Below are 20,074 nucleotides of genomic sequence, written 5' to 3'. Positions count from 1 at the left end.
GACAGAGTTAAAAATAAATAAATAAAAAATAAACCTCCAAGCTATTTTTTGTGTTTTAGTATTATTTTCTTTATTGTCATTTCCATAACTGTTCGTTGTAAAATAAAATTGTAATTATAAAAACCACTCTATTCTTACTTTTAACACAATATTTCAAGTCAGCACTTGCCTCCCCAAAGGAAAAATCCCAATGATTTATTGCACCAGTTAAGACAGAATCATTTTGAAAAAGATGACAGATCTACAATTCAGTAAGGAAGCACAGTTATGAAAAGAGCATTTTATGCCCCCAAAATATGGATGGATGTGTTCTAGTTGTAGTGAGTACTACTTCTCATGAATAATTCACACAATATCTATATGCTAAATGAAACCACATAATTGCCCCAGAAGCAAAGCTTTGTGTGTGTGTGTGTGTGTGTGTGTGTGCTAAAACAATTAACATCGGTGTAAACAACAAACAAGGATCTTAATTTCAGTACATTATATTTAGCCTTCATACACATCCAAAAATGTAACATTTACTCAAACACACTTCTTTGAAACTTCACAGTGAGAACAGTATAATAATCATTTAACTATTGGAAAAGCCAAAAGTTCTGGATGGATATCGGTTTGGTTTAAATTTATTTTAGACACATAGCAAACGTTACTTAATTCTTAATAGCCTAACGTCCTCAAATAAAATTATTTATAGGATAAATAAATATTTTGCTGTTCTGATTAAAGTGTGACCTTTCTATACATGAAAGTGCAATAAGGCTATTTTTTGATTAGAAACAGCTGAGTGAAACTTATGGAGAATACATAAAGAAAGACCAGCTTTTGGCAAACAAGATATTTTGACATTAATATACATGGCGGTAGAGCCACAATAGCCCTTGTGTTGTGTAAATAATGTGTGGAAATGGATCAGAAAAAACCTGTCAGACAGGCCTATAGATGACAAAGACAAACATCCAAAACCAAAAGGTAACGACTATGTCACCCATAATGAAAGGATATACTTGCAGTGCACACAAAGACCCAATATTATATGATTAACCAAACAATGTGCAACTGATTATGTAATAATTAAGAAAAATGGATGCATTTTCAGACATTATTTCCATGAAATTCCAGTGTTTTGTTATTTGCATTTAAAGCTGCTTCTTTTCTTAATTTCAAAAGTGGTTTGCTCAAGGCATCAAGGTCATGGACGCAAAATTCCTCCATAACACAAAGCCAACCTCTGGACATCCATTTAGGATTGGTCCTATCTAAGGGTGTCTACACTCTCTGTCTCTTGGCCCTCTGGTACACGCTGGTCTGACAAAGCCATTCCCTCCATTATGTGTACATGACGCTCCTCAGGGACCTCTGCCTCATCTACATTATTGGACCGCACATGTGCCATTTCCCTGAACGATTCTTCAAGCTGGCTGACAGAACTGGTATCACTGACAGAGTCTGAGCCTGCTCCGTGCCGCCGGAAGAGTTTTTGACCTGTGAATCACATGGTATGATTAACCCGAGAGTTCTGTAAACATCAATAAAGACCAAATGTGATTTAATTATTTAATGGACACAAAGTAATTAGATGCAATTAGGGCCACACTGATCTCAGATCAACATGTTACCATTACCTGGAAACCGTTTGGTGATGGACTTGGGGGAATCGAGGGAAGCTTCTTTATTCATCTGGGCTTTTACAGAATACACAGGCTCTGTGCTGTCCAGACAACCTATGGAGGAAAAACAGATGCTATAAAAACCTGAAAACTACAATTAATCGGAAATTCGTTTTACACTTTGACATTTTTGTGCTTTACAAACGTTTTTAAAGGGGTTATGAACTGAGAAATCAAGATAACCTTGATCTTTTGACATATAAGAGGTTACTTTACTGTAAAAACATCCTGTAAGTTTCAGAACGCCAGACTTTCCCGTTAGTCTAAAAACAGCTCTTATTGAAGCCAATCTGCCAAAAATGACAGGTTGTTGAATGAGTCACTTTATGATGTAATAGTGTGGCTAAGCACCGCCTCCACAGAAGACAAACGCCAGCTTCTACATCGCTGCCTGTTTAGCCCCGCCCACTGATTCACGCATGTAGTGTAAATAAGAAGAGAGGCAAGTTGAGTTCAACGCAAAAACCAAATGATTTGCATCGCCTTACTTCTGTTCCCAACATTAGAAAAGAGTGGATGAACTTTTATTTTGAATGAAGATCCAGACCTCATGGTCCTTTGTTCACTTCATTTACCGTGGATTCATTTACAAACTAGGCACAATTCCACGCAGGTTTTTCAGAAAGATTGAAACTAAAGGACGATGCTGTGGCAACTATATTGGATCTGACAGCAATGTCGCACAACACAAGTGTGAGTTACTGTTTTTATTACATGGTCACTATTGAGCTTTGTCTGTTATTAAAGATCGTTTGATATGTACTGAGTGTTTATGCGTTCTTAGCCTAAATCACTGCTGCGTCTATCTGTGAAGGCTGTAGGCTGTCAAACATACACAACTGTTTGCCAAGCGTAGCAGTGGGCGTTTACTTCCGAGTCTACAATCCGCTGCACCTATTCAAACAGAGCGTTCTGAAGAGGGGGTCAAAACAGGACAGAAAATAGCCTATAACTTTTAAATTATGGTGTTATTTGATGTAAAAAAACAAAAAAAAAAACATCATAAATGTGCCTCAGAGAACAGTACAAAATAAACAAAGAGGCAGTTCATGACCCCTTTTAAACATCTATACCTTCAGCTAGGTTGAAAGTTCTTCCTTTGACAGAGGCCTGAACCGGGGAGAACCAGTTAAGCACAGGACCCACCAGGGGGATCTGTCGAAGTACTCCCTGAAAATAAATTACAATTTCTTTTTAATATTTATTACAATTATTTACCCAAGCATTGTTGAATATGAAAGTGAATTACTGAATGTCTTAGTATTTGGTATTTTAGTATTTTGCTTATGTGAATCCTGATGACCATGTTGTCTTATCTTAACTGTATCTTCAATGGAAAAAAGAACACGATCCCACATGAGTCACATGATCAATGTCACACATTTACTTTTTTGACCTAGAAATCAATTTGAAGAAAAAACTAAAACTTATAAAACTAATATTTCATCCATTTTATGTCATAAAGTTTTATTTTACAGGTTTAAATGAGATTCTGTCCCTTTACACTCACCTCTTCTATAAGTTTCTCTTCATTTGCCTTCTGAAGCTGCAGCTCAGCTTCCTGGATGCCTCTTCTCACTACCTCCGTCATGTTCTCAAACAACTAGCCACAAACATAGATGTAATATATCTTATTATGTATCTGATTTTCATCGTCTACTTTAATTATTAAACACCTGTCCAAAACGACAATCAATACAAACCTTTCCACTTTCCTCAATCTCTCTTCCAATAGACACTATAGTTTCCACCAACTCTGTCACATCCAGGTCTTCTGTTGCCATTCCAATAAATATGCAATTTTTCTCCTCACAAAACTCAGGACCTACACACAAGACAGAGGGTTTGAGGTCACCGAGTTCATGTGAATTAAAGCAATTCTACAATCATAAGATCATCAGATATTTACCACCAGAGAAGTACAGGTCAGTGTCCAGCTCCATCAGCTTCTTAAGCAAGTCATTGTTGATCTTCTCCACACTATGTTCTCTCTTGTTTTCATCCAGGTCTGTGGTTCTGGGCTCATACCTGATAAAAATTAACAAAAATAACATGTTTAGCACTGTGAAAACTTACAACAATGCAACAAAGTTACCTTCTTTGAGTGAGAAACAGAACCTTGGCCTCTTTGAAAGGGAAGGACCGCCCAAGAAGCCATTTGACTGACAGCTAAAACAACCAATCACGCTCAGTTTGTACTGTGTCATGATAAGGGGTGTGGAAATGTCCCCACAATAACAATGTATGTGTGTGTGAGTGTGTGTGTGTGTGTGTGTGTGTGTAAAACTCTTGGATGTATTTTAAAGATTCTATGCCGTGAGCATTAAATATTTCACATACTTTTGAGAATCCAGCATTTAGTTGATCCTGATAAGTCGTAATTAAACACAACAGATTCCTTCTAACATTAAGGGGTTTGGCATCACATCATATTGTTTCCAGATGGAACGTTAAAGAATGCGACACGCACATCTCCCGGAAATCTTGTATAATTCAACCAATCCGATGACGACTTCGAAACTCCCGAAGCATTTCCAATTTTGCCATATGCATCAGGCATTCAGCCAACATGAGTAGTCGTGATGTCTGAGGCTGAGACTAGGGTCACTGTATCCTTTTAGCACAGCTGGCAAAATAGGTCACATTTTCGATTTCCAAAGAGCACAAAACTGACTAAATGTATACCTCAAATGCACTCTTGGTAAAAGTGCATGTCAAATGCATGAATGTTATGTAAAATGTGCTGTAAACTGATGGAGGTTTTACTACAGAGTCTCACCTCACACCTCCGAGACCAGGCCAGCTCAGGTCCTCAATGTACGAGAGTGAAGCTTGTTGTAGAACCTCATCTTTGAAGTCCTGTCTGTAGCGTAGGGTACAGCTCAGCACTGGAATCATCTCTCCCAGCTTTTCCACCAGTGCAGCCACATCATTCTCCTGAGTGCCCAGAGCTGCACACACATAACACCAATGTTAGCATGAACATCTTAACATGAACTGGGTCTCATCACCGCATAAGTCATAAAATCACTGATACTTTTAGATTTTTGCACACTGAAGACAGAGAATAGTTCCCTCAAGCCCCTAATTTTGCTGAAATATCTTTCTAAAATAATAAAACTACTACTAATAAAAACTATTTTGTAAAATAATAATAAATAGATATCATCTTATGGTAATTATTATTTGTATAAATATTAGATTAAATTATATGACAGAAATATATCTAGCCAATCTCCTCTTATTTCTTCCTTGCAAATATTTAAAATAGGCTTTAGAGCTTGCACCTAACCCAGGATTTCTTGATTTTTAATTTCATAACTAGCTCTCACCTGTATATCTTCCAGTTCTTAAATTAGTATGGCTTGGGCCTGAACATTGTGTTAGTTTTTCAGATTTTTATTTATCTTTCCAAATGTCTTACCTGCAGCGGTCATGAGGGGGCTGAAACGAACACATGTGCCCTCATCTTCCAGCTCAACCACATCCACACCACTTAAGGGAACCTGCTGCGCCAACTGTTCACCCAACTGTCAAATCAGATCAAAGCAGTCGGGTCACTCATTTGTAAGAAAAGCATCTCGGCACTCTATTATAAATGCTCAAAATTCAGCCTACTTATTTCTCAAAATACATTGTGAGAAAGAGAAGCATTTACCCATCTGTTAAAGACATCAAGGACATCTCTTTCCCTTGCAAAAAATCCTTCCACTGAGCTGCCACTTGAGGCTGAAAATGAAAGTTTTGTGTATTTAAGTTAATGTCTCTTAGTATTTACATGCATAAAATTTTTTTGTAAAAACCCATTTGTTTGCAACATTTTTTGATGGATCGAAAGTAAAAAAGAGAATAGCATTTATTAGAAATCTTTTGTAACAAACATCTTTACTGACACTTTAATTTTCAATGTAATGTAACCTTGCTGAATAAAAAAATAAACAACTGACCCAAAACTTTTGAATGGTTTACACACACACACACACACACACACACACAAGGACAGAAAACTTACGAGTGCTGTCTTGTGAAAACCTGAACACCACCACAGGAGAATTCAGTTCATCTTCCACCTACAAACATCAGAGAGACACAGAGGGTGGGGACAGGTTCTCGAAACACCTGTTACACGTCTGAGCATACAGGAGGCTTTAATGTCATGCTGTGAGCACTACCATGTTGTTGTGAAATTGGTTTGGTATTTAAATGTTTTGATGCAATGTCATGAAGAGGCTTTTTGTTTACTAGCTACGGGTTTGGCAGGTCAATCTGGAGGTCAATGTGGCACATGACCTAAAGTCAAGCAGTAGTGTTGCTGGAATGTCTATGTGACGCTGGATCCTGTGTTAAAACTAAAAAACGCTTATGTCATTAAATTACAGGAGAAATTACCCATTTTTATTACTATCAAACAATGCTTCCTTCCTGATTAATGGGCATTTTCATGAACAAAAAAAAAACCTTATACATAAATTAAAGAAGTGAAACCTTAAAAATATCCATCAAGTGTCTCTACCTCTCTGAATCTCTTAAAAACATTAAATAAATGTTGTACTGTGGTTCCTGTTATAGCTATGTAGTTGTAGCTATCATAGAATTAACTTAAGTTTGAAGAAACAAACTTAATAGAATGAGTTTTAGTATTATACACAGGAACGTCACGGTTTTATTTTGCTCCATCTCTCACAAGGGCCATTTTAGTAAATTGAATTCCCATGATGCTGCATCATTGCTCCAAAGCGAGGTCCAGCATTGATGCCCAGCGAGTCATCAAGCTCTGTGAAGTGACATTTCCTAAATGTTTTTGCACATGCCTGTAGCACTGGCAGGCCTTTACATGGATAAAAGCCTTTAAACTGAGCACCAGCACTTATGGGTGGACATGGTGAGGGAGGGAACAGTGGAGAAACAGCGCGAGTGAAAGTGAGAAGGAGTGGGGTTGGGATCAAGCAGGCAGAGGGTTGGTCCCACCTACAATAGAGAGTATAAGAGAGCCCAGGACGTCCCGCAGCGAGCCCCCGGAGATGGGAGGGACCCGGGAATGAGACACCACATCCTGAAACCAAGGCACCCACGCTCACTACCACACTATGTATACAGTATAAGAGCTGCACACAGTGCTGACGCTCACAAAGCACACCGCCAACATACATATGATGAACACTCTGCTCTTTACCATGCACAAAGCCTCGATGAGAGACACCTCACTGTCAAGGGTATCCTAATGGTGGCGACACAGAACAGAGGTGGTTGCTTTTAAGGTTTTAGCCTAGATTCTCTGACTGACAGGAAAACGTTGGGCCACTGACATATAGAAAAGGACTACATTTCAAGAAGCTGCCAAATAAAGTTTTTTTTTTAGATGTGTCATTAAGCTACCAAATTTATTATGTATTAATATTTTCAGCTGACATATTTTAACATGGTGATACTGTCTGGTTGTAAATGGCAGAAATGTCTGATGGCATCCAGATTTTTAAGGGATAGTTCACCAAAAAATAAAAAGTTTGTCATCATCTATCTACCCTCAAGTCATTACTATAGTAAATATATACTCTATATATAGATCTTATTTGTATTTATTTTTGTTTTACCTTTTGTTTTAGTAATTGTGACACATGCTTGCTTTTTTTATTCTTTTTTTAAATTAATATTTCTATTTAACTTTCATTTACATTTATTTCAGTTTTAGTATTTCAATTTAAAGATTTTTTATTTGTTACTGTGGCAACATTTCTAATTTTCAAGCTTTTAAGTTCAAGTTTTTCTAATATTTTATTTCAGTTATATAGAATAGTTTTTTGTTTTAGTTACCACTATTCACCAAACGTTTTTTGTGGTGCCATTTGAGGAAAGCTGATACATGAATAATGTCTTATATATAAATCTGTTCCTCACGCAAAACTATTGTATGGCTTGGTATATGGGTCACAAATCACATGGGCCACTTTTATGTTACTTGTAAGGAGCTTCTTTTTCCAGTTCACATTTTCATTATGTGCCCGTATGAAAAGTGTGAACATTTCTCAAAACATTTTTTGTGTGTTCCACGAAAGAAAGAAAGTCATTCTGGTTTGGAATAAAATGGGGTTGAGTCAAGACATTTTTGGGTGAACTATCCATTTATAAAATGAAGGGAGAAATACCAACTCAGGACAGAGGAAATATTGATATGCAGAAGATTCAAAATAGTTCTAATTCACTGATACTTATTTGTGGGGATCGTGATGCAACTGTAAAAGTCTAACAGCTAAATGGATGAAGACAAGTTCACCTACCGAGGTTTTTATTGAAGCCAGTGTCTTCAAATGCTCCAACAGCTGTTGACTCTACAGGGAGACAGATCAGTTCCCACAAGGTCAGATTAATTCTTGTGTTTAAAGTACAGCGCATCGAAGTTGGCATCCAAAATGAAGTTGGTAGGGTACTCACTAGCTGCGAGGCATGCTTAATCCTCTGTAAAATCCCATCATGCCCAAGGTACTGAAGGGACAGCCAGAGAGGCAAAGCCCGAAGCTTCTCCACTGGCTGACTGGAGGTCAGACCTGCTGCAAGAGACTGCCCCCAACCGCCAGAGAGGATAATCAACATTAGGTATTTGAACACTGTCATATCATTGGATTCCATTTCCATTTTATGTGCTGCAAAATGATGATTAGTCCTTAAAATAACAGTCCAACATACCAGGGCCGGATCCTCATGTCTGTAAAGAGTGACAGCAGGCACAGCTGGCAGGCCCAACCATGGGCCCGGTGTTAAAGTCATACTATCACACTTGGTGGCCGCCTTGATAGAGAGAGGAAGAAAAAAATAGCATGTACTTTACAACAGGAAACAAATGCCGGCATATGTGCGCCTTAAAAATCACAACATACCGTCACAGCAGAAGAGACCTGACCAAGAGCAAGTGTTGCCAAATTCACCCTGAAAGAAAGGCACAGAAAGTCAATTTAAACTATTATGAATATTAATTATACACATCAGATCTGTTTATTTCAATATATAAAAGAAAATCAAGTAAAGGAGGTACTCCAAAAATAGGACCAGCTAATACCAACCCCTCCACATGAAGCCACATGTTGCACTGAACGCAGAGCTCTTTCAGACGACTGAGTTTGTCTGTGTGACCTGCACCTGGCGTTCCTGAGAGATTAAATGGATTTTAATGACTGCATGCAAAACTGACAACCATCAAAGTGACAAACAAGCCAAAACGATACTGCTTGAATAAATAAGATCTAATAGCAAACTGACCAGCATTAGCTATCAACAGCAGTGGAACCTTCCCTGATTCACGATCCTCTCTGATGAGCTTGTCAAGCAATGCAACATCCTGCGAGAAGACAATTAAGTGAAAAACACACCATTTCAACAGGTTTTCTGTTAATTGTATCAACACTGCCTTGTTGCTTGCACTTTTCTGAACAAATAGTTTCTTTTTAATGTGTTATGTTAATATGCCTATTAATATTTGTATTTCAAATAAATGCAGTTCTTTTTACTTTATATCATTAAAGAATCCTAAAAATATAAGTATCATGGTTTCCACAGAAATATTTATGAAGCAAAACTGATAACAATAAAAAAAAATGTTTTTTGAGCAGCAGCAAATTTGAATATTTATTTGTTTTAGATTTTATTCTAATGATTTTTTACTTTTATAAATCAGTTAAACCAATTTCTAAATAAATTAGTTGTCTGTTTACATTAAAAACAAGCAAGTCAGCAGATTAGAATGATTTCTGAAGGATCATGTGACCCTGAAGTTTAAACTAATGGCTGCTAAAAGTTCAGCTTTGCGATCACAGGACTATATTACATTTTAAAATATATTCAAATAGTTAATTTAAATTGCAATGATATTTATCAATTTCATTGATTTTACAGTATCAAATAAATGCAGCCTTGGTGAGCCTTTTTTAAAAACATACTTAAGTTCTAAACATATCTACCAAAAGCCAGCTTCCTACCATTTGGTGCAAGGAGCCAAACATGGTGTTACAGGGCACAATACAAAGACATGACAGAGGCAGTCCCAGCTGAAAAGCAAACACAAAAAAAAGTTGTCTAATCGAAGCAAGCAGTATCCACTGCATGTAAACACACATAATGTGAAACATTTCAGATCCTGCAGCACTGAGGTGTGATGTGGAGGTGACATTATACCTGGCTGCAGAGATGCTGTCCCAGGCCAGGTCTGCATGCAGCACTTTGGTAAATCACAGGATGTTTAGAGCTGAACATTGTAAAGCCCTCTGTAGCATAGTCCTCATAAAGAGTATTAATAACTAGCCGACACACCTTCACCAGCCCCTCACGGTCATCTTCATGATAATATGCGGAGCCATTTTCATATCTATGAAAAAGAATTCATTAAAGAAATATATTAATTAAACGTAGTGTAATCTCAAATCTCAAAATGGATATCTATTTTCATTCTGTACATTTTAACGTTGTGATGTCTAAAATCAGATTGTAGTTTTTGTGTTTTTTGTATTTTTTTATTTTGACTTTATAGAATGTATAGAACTTTAATATTAGCCAATTACTGTTTATCCATCATTACATGAAAGCTAAAATTATAATATCAGTGCATCCTTAAAATATCTGTAGGACATATAAAACCATACAATAATTTGCTTAAAAAAATGATCACCTTATAAAACTGGAAAAGCACCTATTTTAAATCATGACTTAGCTGTCTTAAATGATAACTGCACACAACAAATAAGTAAATAAAAAGCTCCATGTTTTTAAGTGAAGACACCACCGATTAAATTTGTTGAGGTGAGCCAAAGTGGGAGGTTATTCTTAATCCTCTAACACACATTTCTATAAATAGCTTTACATCACTTTGAGGTATTTGTATAACAGGGAGAAGAGAATTCCCCCGAAACCACATGAAATCAAAGAGAGAACCTGAGCGTACCTGAAAAGCCTGCAGAGCCAGAGAGTGGTATCCGACAGGATCCGGGTGGTCAGCTTTCTCAATCTTTCTCGTTCCAGGACAGAAATATATGCGGCCAGACTGTGTCCCAGTAGAGCCATGTGTCCCTGCTCTCCGATGTTCTGCATACTGCTAAACAGAGGTTTATAGTTTTAAGACACACGCAGAGGGGTTTATGACACATGCTCTCGGTGCAATATAATGCAGCTGTTCTGTCTTAACAGTAATTTGTGAACCAACCCCAAGACTAATTGACCATAGGTTTGGTTTATCTGTAAAATAATGCCTACAACTAACCTTTCTTGAGGAGACTTTTCTGTGTTGCTATATGTATAACAGACCTTATTTTACTGTTCTATTTTACTTGCACCACCATTCATGAGTTTGGGGTCTGTAAGACATTTTTCTCTTATGCTCTCCAAGCCTGCATTTCTTTGATCAAAAAATATAGTAAAACCAGTTATATTGTGAAATATTACTACAACTCAAGAAACTATTGTAATGTATTTTTAAATTATTCTACATTTCTCTTGATAGCAAAGTTGAATTTTCAGCATCTTTACTTCAGTCTTCAGTGTCACATGATCCTTCAGAAATCATTCTAATATGCTGATTTGCTGTTCAATAAATATTTATTATTATTACCAACAGTTGGGATGCTTAACATATATTTCTAGAAACATGATATTTATTTCCAGGATTTTTTTTTTTTTTTTGAAAAAAGATAAAAAAAATGCATTTACTTGTAACATTACTATAACATCACTTTTTTTATCAATTTAATGCATCCTTGACCTTGTGAATAGAAGTATTATTATCTTTTTTAAAATAAACCTGTTCAAAATTTTCAAGGGATTCATTTCTTGGCTTTAGGACAACAAAGTAAGCAGCTCTATAATGCTGTGACCTACCGTTGACCCAGTTTGTCATCATCTCCATGCATCAGGTTCTGGACAAGCTGGAGTATGCTGACAACATCCTGTCCACTGTCAGAAAAATAATAATGGAAAATGGAAAAAGGAAAAGGATAAGAGAGGCTCCAAAGTGTTTTATAGCTAATATGCGCTGACTGTAGTGTAAACCCCATAAAATGCCTTAGAAATATGCAGGGCAGAATTACGGAGCAAGACAAGAAACAGTGTTAATGTAAAGTGTGATATTAAAGGCTCACTCACTCTCCTTGCAAAGGTCCTGGAATGTCTTTCCAACTCAACTTTCTTTTTTCTTTGCCTTGTTCAGATTCCCTAAATACATCCACACAACGTTATATTTGTATAATAGTAACTGAACTATGGACATACTGTCAACCTAACATGAAGATGGCTTAGTGTAGGCATTTAAAATGCAGTTTCTGAAAATACTGGAACATGAAAGGTGAAATCTCACAATTTTCCACTTTCCAAAACCTTCATGGCATCAGAGAGATGGTTTCCCATCTCAGCAAGTGTAGGGTCCATCATCTACAATTGCACAGTAAAATGTATATGGTTATCCTTGAAGGGCAATGCAGTGAAACATAGAGAACTCACAAATTGATAACAATGGCTGTATATCATATTTCTTGTCACATTAAATAAAATGACTCCTCGGGCTTTCGGGCACTTTCGCTGACTGAGAGAGTAAGGAATATTTAGGCCTCTGTCCTTTTGAGATAATAGTGCATTCATAACATTATAATACACCGAAACACAAAATAAATAACACATACAACTGGCAGACTTGACAAACGCTGTTCAACTTGTAAACTGTGCCAGCTTGTGTAAAATAAGCCTGTAGCGCTGTTTTAAATCTTCCATTATCTGTTCTTTATTATAATTCCTGATATTCAGGATGTGTGTTAACGACGAAAACCTGTCGGATGACAAGGCTCTTTTTAACACACGTACGTCCACCTTGTCCAGACGAGGAAATATTTCATGTCATGTCCCCATGCGCATCCTGCTACAACACAACACTTCATTTTGTAACACAAATTATTTTTCAATCAAACTTTATCAAGCCTTACGCACAACAAATACTCGACTGTGGCTTATATTGAATCCGGCATAGCTCCGCATCATCCTCTCTAAAGCAATGAGAGTGAATAAGCTTCCTGCACTTCAGTCATTGAGCGAGTCCGTCTGCTGCTCTACATTACCTTCACGGGCAGCTTATCCATGCTATGTTGGACTCTCCGTGCCCCTGTGCGTCGTCGTCGTGTGCTGTGTAATTTTACGGAAGCAAATCCAAAAGGCACAAAAATCCACCTCGGGTACCTCTCTCTTCGTTATTTGTATAGTCAATTGAATAGTGTTACTTCCTGGTGTCATGTCGCTCCACGCTGGCAGCGCTGACGTAGCCTAAACATACGCCCCTTTACAGTCTTCGTGAGCTCCTCGGTTACCCCCCTGTGGTTTGGCCCTATGCAAAGACAGATGCAGTGTAGTGTGATGTCGAGTCCGATCCGAATCGGCTCTTTCGAACAGTTCGTTCGAAAACAATTTGTTCGAAAAACCTTTAACATCATCACGTGGTCTCTGACATCTCGACATCTGACATCTGTTTTTATACAGTCTATGTTGGCGATCAGATGCTTTTATGTTTTAATAAAAGTAACGTGAGCCATGTTCAGTTTGTTGTTGCCACGACTGTGCTCAAAAAACATAGTAAATGAGAACCAAAATAAGATTTGCATTAAAATTAATCTACTTCACCTGCACACCATTTTTTGCATTTTTTATAATTCAAATTCTGTTCACAAAAACTAATCTGATTTGTGTGCTGATAAAATTGTCGTACAAGTAAGTCGTAAACATGTTTTTATCCATTTTTATTGGTAAAATTGCTGTTATTCAAGTATTTTATAATGTACTTTTTTTTCAGAAAGGTTCAGTTAAAGTCGTGGATAACAGGGGAGGTCTACAGACTTCTGCAGACACAGAACGCTGCATTCAGATATAGAGATGAGGTGGGTGTGTGCCTGAGAACAGCCAGGGCCAACCTGTCCCGCGGCATCAGAGAGGCTAAAAGACAGTTCTCCAGGAGAATAGACCATCAATTGCGACAGCAGAGACACTCAGAGCCTGTGGCAAGGGATACAGTCCATTACAGAATACAAGCCCCCACCATGGACCTGTGACAGCAACATCTATCTGCTGAACGAGCTGAACACCTTCTTCGCTCGCTTTGAGCAACAGAACAGCATCACTGCAAAGAAGACTGCACGGCGACCAGGTGATGACGTTGACCCCAGACAGTGTGAGGAGATCCTTCAGCCAGATCAATGCACGCAAAGCTCAGGGTCCTGACAACATTCCTGGGCGTGTACTGAGAGACTGTGCAGTGGAACTCACTGATGTCTTCACAGACATGTTCAACATCTCATTTAGTCAGGCTGTTGTACCCACATGTTTCAAAACTACCACCATAATTCCAGTCCCGAAGAAGCCATCTCCCCTACCTGGACCCCTTCCAGTTTGCATATCGGTCCAACCGGTCGACCGATGATGCCACCTCCACTGTCGTCGTCTCAGCACTCACAAATATAGAGAAAAAAAACTCATATGTCAGAATGCTGTTCATAGACTTCAGTTCAGCATTCAACACAATCATCCCTCAACTGCTCATTTACAAACTGGTCCAGCTGGATCTCAACACTTCGCTGTGCAACTGGCTGTTGGACTTTCTTGGTGAGCCGCCTGGCCGGATGGTGAACTGACAACAATCTCTCTCTGAACGTGGAGAAGACGAAGGAGATTGTTGTTGACTTCAGGAGAGCACACACTCAGCATGTTCCTCTGACCATCAATGGTGCGACTGTAGAGAGCAGCACTCAAGTTCCTGGGTGTGCACATCACAGAGGACCTCTCCTGGACCAACAACACCGCAGCATTGGCTAAAAATTCACAACAGTGTCTCTACTTCCTCCGCAAACTGAGGAGAGCCAGAGCCCTTTGTCACTTTAATCAGACTGAATAAGCTTTTTTTGCACTAATTTTTTTTTACCTGCACTGTTTGTTCACTTCACTGATTTGCACTCTATCTGCCATGTGCCTTGCGTTGCTTTATTTAACTTTATTTTTATTTATTTTATTATATGTATTTTTTGCATTCCCTTATTGCATAGCTGTATCTTATATTTTATTTACTACATGTGGAAGAATTGACAATAAAGGAGACTTGACTTGACTTGACTTGAGAATTGAATGTTCGAGGGATTTTTCAACTATATATTTGATTTAAACATCACTAAATTATTATCTGTAACTGATATAAGATTCATTATTTTTGGTGGGTTATCTATAGGCTACCTTGTATAAACAACTTTTCTCACCAGTCTCCAAATATGCCCTCGTTGCCCTCCAAAAATAAAAAAAATAAAAATAAAAATAATAAGAAGAAGAAGAGGAAAAAAAACTAACGTGAAGACCAATGAATGTGATTCATCAAAAAAGATCCGATTCATTGAGATGATCCGACTCAAATAATAATTTGTTCAAACAGTGGCACATAAGATTAACTTTATATGAGGCAGTTACTATAAGGATGAAATATGTTAACATTGTGTAAGCATAAACGTCTCAGTAAATGTTGATCGCACGAACATAAAATCTAGCAACTGGTCTTACTGAATATGTGGTCGATCTGTATTATATACAGATCAGCTTTAAGCGCGCCATCCTTGAACGCGCAGGAGCGCGCGGGCAGATTAATGTGGGATTTGAGCACCTGACTAGAGTAACGGGAAACTGCTGATCAGTGGATGAACGCGCGCTGGATCCTTTTAATTTAATTGCTAAATGGATTAATGAACCGTAATTTTTATTTTTGCCTTGCTGTCTCTTTTAAAGTCAGAGAAGATGAACTGAACCCAAGGACTGTATTGATCTGTGTTTTATTTGGCAGTGCATTGTAATGATCTACTAATGTTTCTTAAGGATGTTCACCAAGAGTCACAATGAGCTGTCAAACCATTATTTATTGTGCCTTTTATATATTATTTATAAATAGAACGAAACAGACTGACTAGAGATAATAGAGTTTATTCGAATATTTAACTTAGAGAACATATTTTATGAGCTAAGCCACCGTCTGTCAATGTCAGGTCACCGCTTTGTTTGTGTCCATCTACGTAATTTACAAAGGTTACGATTTAGAAGTAGGCCCACAACACGTTTCCGTTTCGTTGATCATGAGAAAATCTTTTTTCAGACGAGCAAAGTTATTGCCTTGGATAAGCAATGTGACTCTGGATGCTTGTTCGCCGGCGGGGATTTCGTGCATCAGTGCGTGATCGCGCAGAGAGATCAGATGGACTGGAGGCACACGAGAAACGTGGCGATCGTGGCGCTGAGCTTCCAGGGGAACTTCAATTACTTCTGGCTGCGAGCTTTAGAACATCGTTTCCCGGGAAGATCGGCCGGTATGATTATACGCAAACTGCTTTTGGACCAAACTTTTGCTTCACCTTTGGCGACCAGTGTCTTCTACACAGGTAAAGTACTGTTTTAATGTCAATCACTTCAGTCACATATTTCGCACTTGTTTATTTAATAACTCGATTCATTGTCTTCACAGGTGTGAGTTTCTTGGAGGGCAAAGAGGACATATTTGCAGACAGGCGAGAAAAGTTTTTTAATACATGCAAGGTAGGCCCCACTGATGACCCAACAAAAATAAAAAGTCATCTTTTACCAATTAGCCCATTAACAACTTCCTTTACAGAGAATAATTCTAAATCAAATATGGACAGTACATAATTTTTTTTAAAACATTAAAGGTCTGAACCTTTTGCATCTTCCAGGATTTTTTACTGATATATATATATATATATATATATATATATATATATATATATATATATATATATATATATATATATAATACATTTATTATAAAATGTAATTGAGAACATCTAACTTTTTATGGATGACAGTGTAAATATATTTTTACTTTACAGACTGGACTAATGTACTGGCCATTCATGCAGGTAAGATCTGTATTTTCTTTCAGTTTCTGAATTTTGTTCTGTTGCCTCTCTACCTGAGGACGGCATTCATGGGCTGTTCAGCCTTCCTGTGGGCCACCTTCTTATGTTTCTCGCGACAGAGTGGGGATGGCACAGCAGCGGTAGCCTTCGCTTGGATCATGTCCCCCAAAAAACGGATTCTACCTTGTAGTACAGAGGAGAAATAGAGACACAATGGTGCTTATGAACATCATTGCGCTGTTGCGGATGAACAGTTCAGTCCCACAATGGTACTGTATTCAGGCTGCGTTGTGTTTATAAATCTTGTTGCTTAAAATCTTATTAAGAGTGATATTAAATTAACTTAAAAGTGTATACCTTTCATTTACTTTTTATGTTGAACAACCCAGTTTTACTTTATATAGTTTTGTTCTATGTGATTCAATTTATTTATTTATTACGGAAATGCATTGTGTTTTTATAAATTTCACTTGGTGGGTTGGACGGGCCTTGTGACATTTGTGCCCCAGGTTAGGTTGCCATTCAACCCAAATAACTTAGGAATTTATTGAAATATTTAAAAAATGTACATACTGTTCAGTGTTTTATCCAAACATAACTGTCTTTCTAAAGAGAAATGAAGAAGCATTTACTCATAAGGTTTACATGCACGTACTCATATGGGATGCAGTATTAAAAAGATTTTTATCTTCTTAAAATTGTAAAAAATATATTTATTGTGATTATGTCAGGATCATGGACTGTCTGTGTAATTTTTTTACCCCGTTTCTGTTCCCTTATTTGGTCATGTTCCTGTCCTCATTTTGTTAATTAGTTTGATTATGTTCCATTGATGGCACCGGTGTTCCCCTGATTGCCCTGTGCCCTGAGGGTGAGCTGTGTTTGGTGCAACAAGTGCCAAACCGAAGAGGGCTCCAGTCCCTGAGTCCAGTCCCTCCAGTCCCCGCTCCTAGAAAGCGCCCTCCAGTCCACGCTCCTCAAATGCACCCTCAAGAGGCTCCCAATCCAGAGTTTATCCCTGAATGCCTGGAGGCTCAGAAATGCCTGCCCTCCCATACGCACCTGCCTCCTCCGCTGTCGTCTGCCATCCCCTCTGCTTGCCCTCAGCCCACCATCTATGCGGTGTGAGCTCCGTAGGTCTGCGATTCTCCAGAGTCACAATGGTTGAAGAATTCCTCACCTCCGCCTCCAGTCTCGAGGGCCAAACTCCGCCTCGGCCTGTAGACCCTGTGGCTCCACCTAGGTCCCTTGCCTCCACTGTCACCCGTCGATTCACCATCTCCACCAGGCTCCCTCGTTTCTCAGGCTCCGCCTTGCTCTGCCATCAACCAGTCTGCACCTCGGGACTCCACTCCTCCAGCTGCACCTCATCCCTTCCTTCATCCCCTTCGGCTCCTCAGTGTTCAGTCGCTCTGGCTCCACAGTGGATGTCCGGATCTCCATCTCTGCCTTGGTCGCCAAAGCCCTCAGCTCCATCCTGGCCCCCGGATCATCGACATCCGCCTATCTCATTGGCTTATACAGTCTCTGCCCCGGGCTCCTCCGCCACCTGCTCTGCCACCACTGGTCGGACCCCTGCAGTCAGCGGCCATTCCTCCTCCATTAATCCTCTCTCCGTTGGCTCCACCGTGGGTCGACATTATGGCTGTGGGTGGGGTCCAGCTGGGTTCCTCCTGCTCAAAGCCCATTGTCTCTTCCCTGGACTCTGTCTGCTGGCCCCTTCCTGGATATCCATCCTCCTCCTCAGCCTCCTCCCAAGTTCCCACCTATCCCTCCTTCTGTTGTTTCTAATGTCAGAATCATAGACTGTGTCTGTCATGTTTTATTCCAGGTTTCTGTTCCCTTATTTGGTCATGTTCCTGTCCTTGTTTTGTTAATTTGATTATGTTCCATTGATGTCACCTGTCTTCCCCCGATGGCCCAGTGTTTATAAGAACTAGGCTGTTCAGTTTGTCTCTATCAGGTCTTACAGTGATGTGTGTAAACCTCCTGTTTCATATGTTGGATTTACTCTGTATTGGAAATTATTAAAGTCTCTTTTGATTTATCCACTGCTCCGTGTTTCTTCCGGCAGTGTAATGTGACATTACATATTGCTTTCCACAGTTTACACAATGCATTTTAGATAAACCAGTGTTTTCTTTTGTTTGTGGAGAGTTGTACAGTTTCTTGTGGTGCTGTTTTTATGAAAGTGTATGTGAGGTGAATTGTGAAACGGGACAGCTAAATGTAGATTTTATGAGATACTGAGGGTGACGCTGGGTAACAGATAAACAGCTTTTCTGGTACTGATTGTCTGTGTTGGATTAGGCAGGATCACATGCTTGCAAAAATATCTGGTGTGCGCTCACTACATGCAATGAGCTTTGACAAAAGGACAGAAAAAAACTCTTAGGTACTGTGTACATTAATGTCATGAATTTAGCATATTAGTTTCAAAAATGCATTTTTTTATTACCAAATAAGAATGATGAGAATAAACATCAGAAAGTGCATTCGTATTGTATTGAAAGTTGCCATAGATCAAATATTTGCCTTTTGCAGTATGTGTGACACACAGTTTGCATCAAGTTACTTTTTATAACACTGCATTTATATATATATATATATATATATAAAGAGAAAGAGAGAGAGAGAGAGAAATTTAACTTTAAATTTTTTTCTTTATATTTTTACATTTGTTAAATGTGTGGTGGTTCTCAACCAGGGAGCTGGGTCTGAGAAAACTTCCAAAGAGGCCTCAAGATGATGTTAAATGCATAAAAATAAGGTTAAAAAAATAAAGATGAAAATTGGCATACATTTTGAATTAATACATTTTAAAAGTCAAGGAAAGTTCTTTAATAAATATTTATATTTCTTCTTAAGTTATGTCTGCTCTAAAATATTTTATAACCGAAACTGTGAAGAAATTGCCCTAGTTCTGAGTTAAATAATTTTAATACCTCATCTAAATCACAATGTGGGAAAAGTCATACACATAAATTGTTTTCTAATAAATTGTAATCTATTGTCACTCCTGTTGTGGTTTCCCTCCCCATGTTTTCCGTGTCCCATGTTAATTGTCTCATTCTATGCACCTGTTTTCTGTGATTATCTATAGTATTTAAGTTCCAAGTCTTGTGTATCTCCTCTTTGGGGTCTTTTTCATCCATACTTGTCGGATGTGCCGTATTACCATTGTGGATTATTCCTGGATTAAAGACTTTTGCTTCTACGCCACGTTTCTCTCTCATTCCTTCCCACAGCCAAGCGTGACACCTTAATATAATTTTACAATAATTATTATAATTATTTAATATATTGACATTCCTGGTTGCTGTAAATTAGAAACTTTGCCGCTACAGCTGAAGTACCAGAAATCTTCATGGGGGCCTTAAAATATTGTCTTGGATAATGAGAGGCCATCATTCAAAATTTTGAAAGTCACTAAAATGTATTTATGTTCTAAATGCATGTATTTCTAGATTTACTCTTTTTTTAGCTTTTAAG

The 20,074-nt window shown here is 38.3% G+C and overlaps 1 protein-coding gene and 1 pseudogene across 7 annotated transcripts; one reads left to right on the top strand and one right to left on the bottom strand.

The window, feature by feature from the left end:
• Positions 1-469: 469 nt before the first annotated feature.
• On the bottom strand, positions 470-12,961 carry LOC127951295 (pyridoxal-dependent decarboxylase domain-containing protein 1). Of its 7 annotated transcripts, none has more exons than XM_052549129.1 (24): positions 12,752-12,961; positions 12,001-12,074; positions 11,790-11,858; positions 11,526-11,600; positions 10,597-10,746; positions 9,834-10,023; positions 9,638-9,706; positions 8,922-9,000; positions 8,726-8,810; positions 8,543-8,591; positions 8,352-8,453; positions 8,100-8,225; positions 7,946-7,996; positions 6,844-6,888; positions 5,683-5,740; positions 5,329-5,399; positions 5,095-5,200; positions 4,450-4,621; positions 3,580-3,698; positions 3,374-3,495; positions 3,181-3,273; positions 2,744-2,840; positions 1,626-1,724; positions 470-1,485 (listed from the first exon to the last, which is right to left on the bottom strand). In XM_052549129.1, the coding sequence occupies exons 1-24, from the start codon at positions 12,770-12,772 to the stop codon at positions 1,256-1,258; spliced, it is 2,352 nt and encodes a 783-aa protein (XP_052405089.1). In that variant the 5' UTR covers positions 12,773-12,961; the 3' UTR covers positions 470-1,255. The 7 variants fall into 7 exon arrangements, with proteins under 7 accessions (XP_052405089.1, XP_052405071.1, XP_052405079.1 ...); XM_052549111.1 differs by lacking the exon at positions 12,752-12,961 and adding an exon at positions 12,624-12,685; XM_052549119.1 differs by lacking the exon at positions 12,752-12,961 and adding an exon at positions 12,624-12,683 and having other exon boundaries at positions 10,597-10,743.
• Positions 12,962-15,326: 2,365 nt separating this feature from the next.
• Positions 15,327-18,629, top strand: LOC127951287 (mpv17-like protein; annotated as a pseudogene).
• Positions 18,630-20,074: the final 1,445 nt, after the last annotated feature.

This window comes from Carassius gibelio, chromosome A3, assembly GCF_023724105.1.
Source record: "Carassius gibelio isolate Cgi1373 ecotype wild population from Czech Republic chromosome A3, carGib1.2-hapl.c, whole genome shotgun sequence".
Lineage (NCBI taxonomy): Eukaryota > Metazoa > Chordata > Actinopteri > Cypriniformes > Cyprinidae > Carassius > Carassius gibelio.
This window is presented reverse-complemented; position numbering and strand designations above follow the sequence as displayed.

Bases quoted from the DNA above. Each gene is read 5' to 3' on its own strand.
- LOC127951295 (XM_052549111.1), bottom strand. From the start codon at position 12,674: ATGATGCGGAGCTATGCCGGATTCAATATAAGCCACAGTCGAGTATTT. The intron at 8,226-8,351 runs GTATGTTGGACT...GGTTGGGGGCAG, and splicing joins GACATGAGGATCCGGCCCTG to TCTCTTGCAGCAGGTCTGAC. The intron at 3,496-3,579 runs GTAAATATCTGA...TCTTGTGTGTAG, and splicing joins TGACCTGTACTTCTCTGGTG to GTCCTGAGTTTTGTGAGGAG.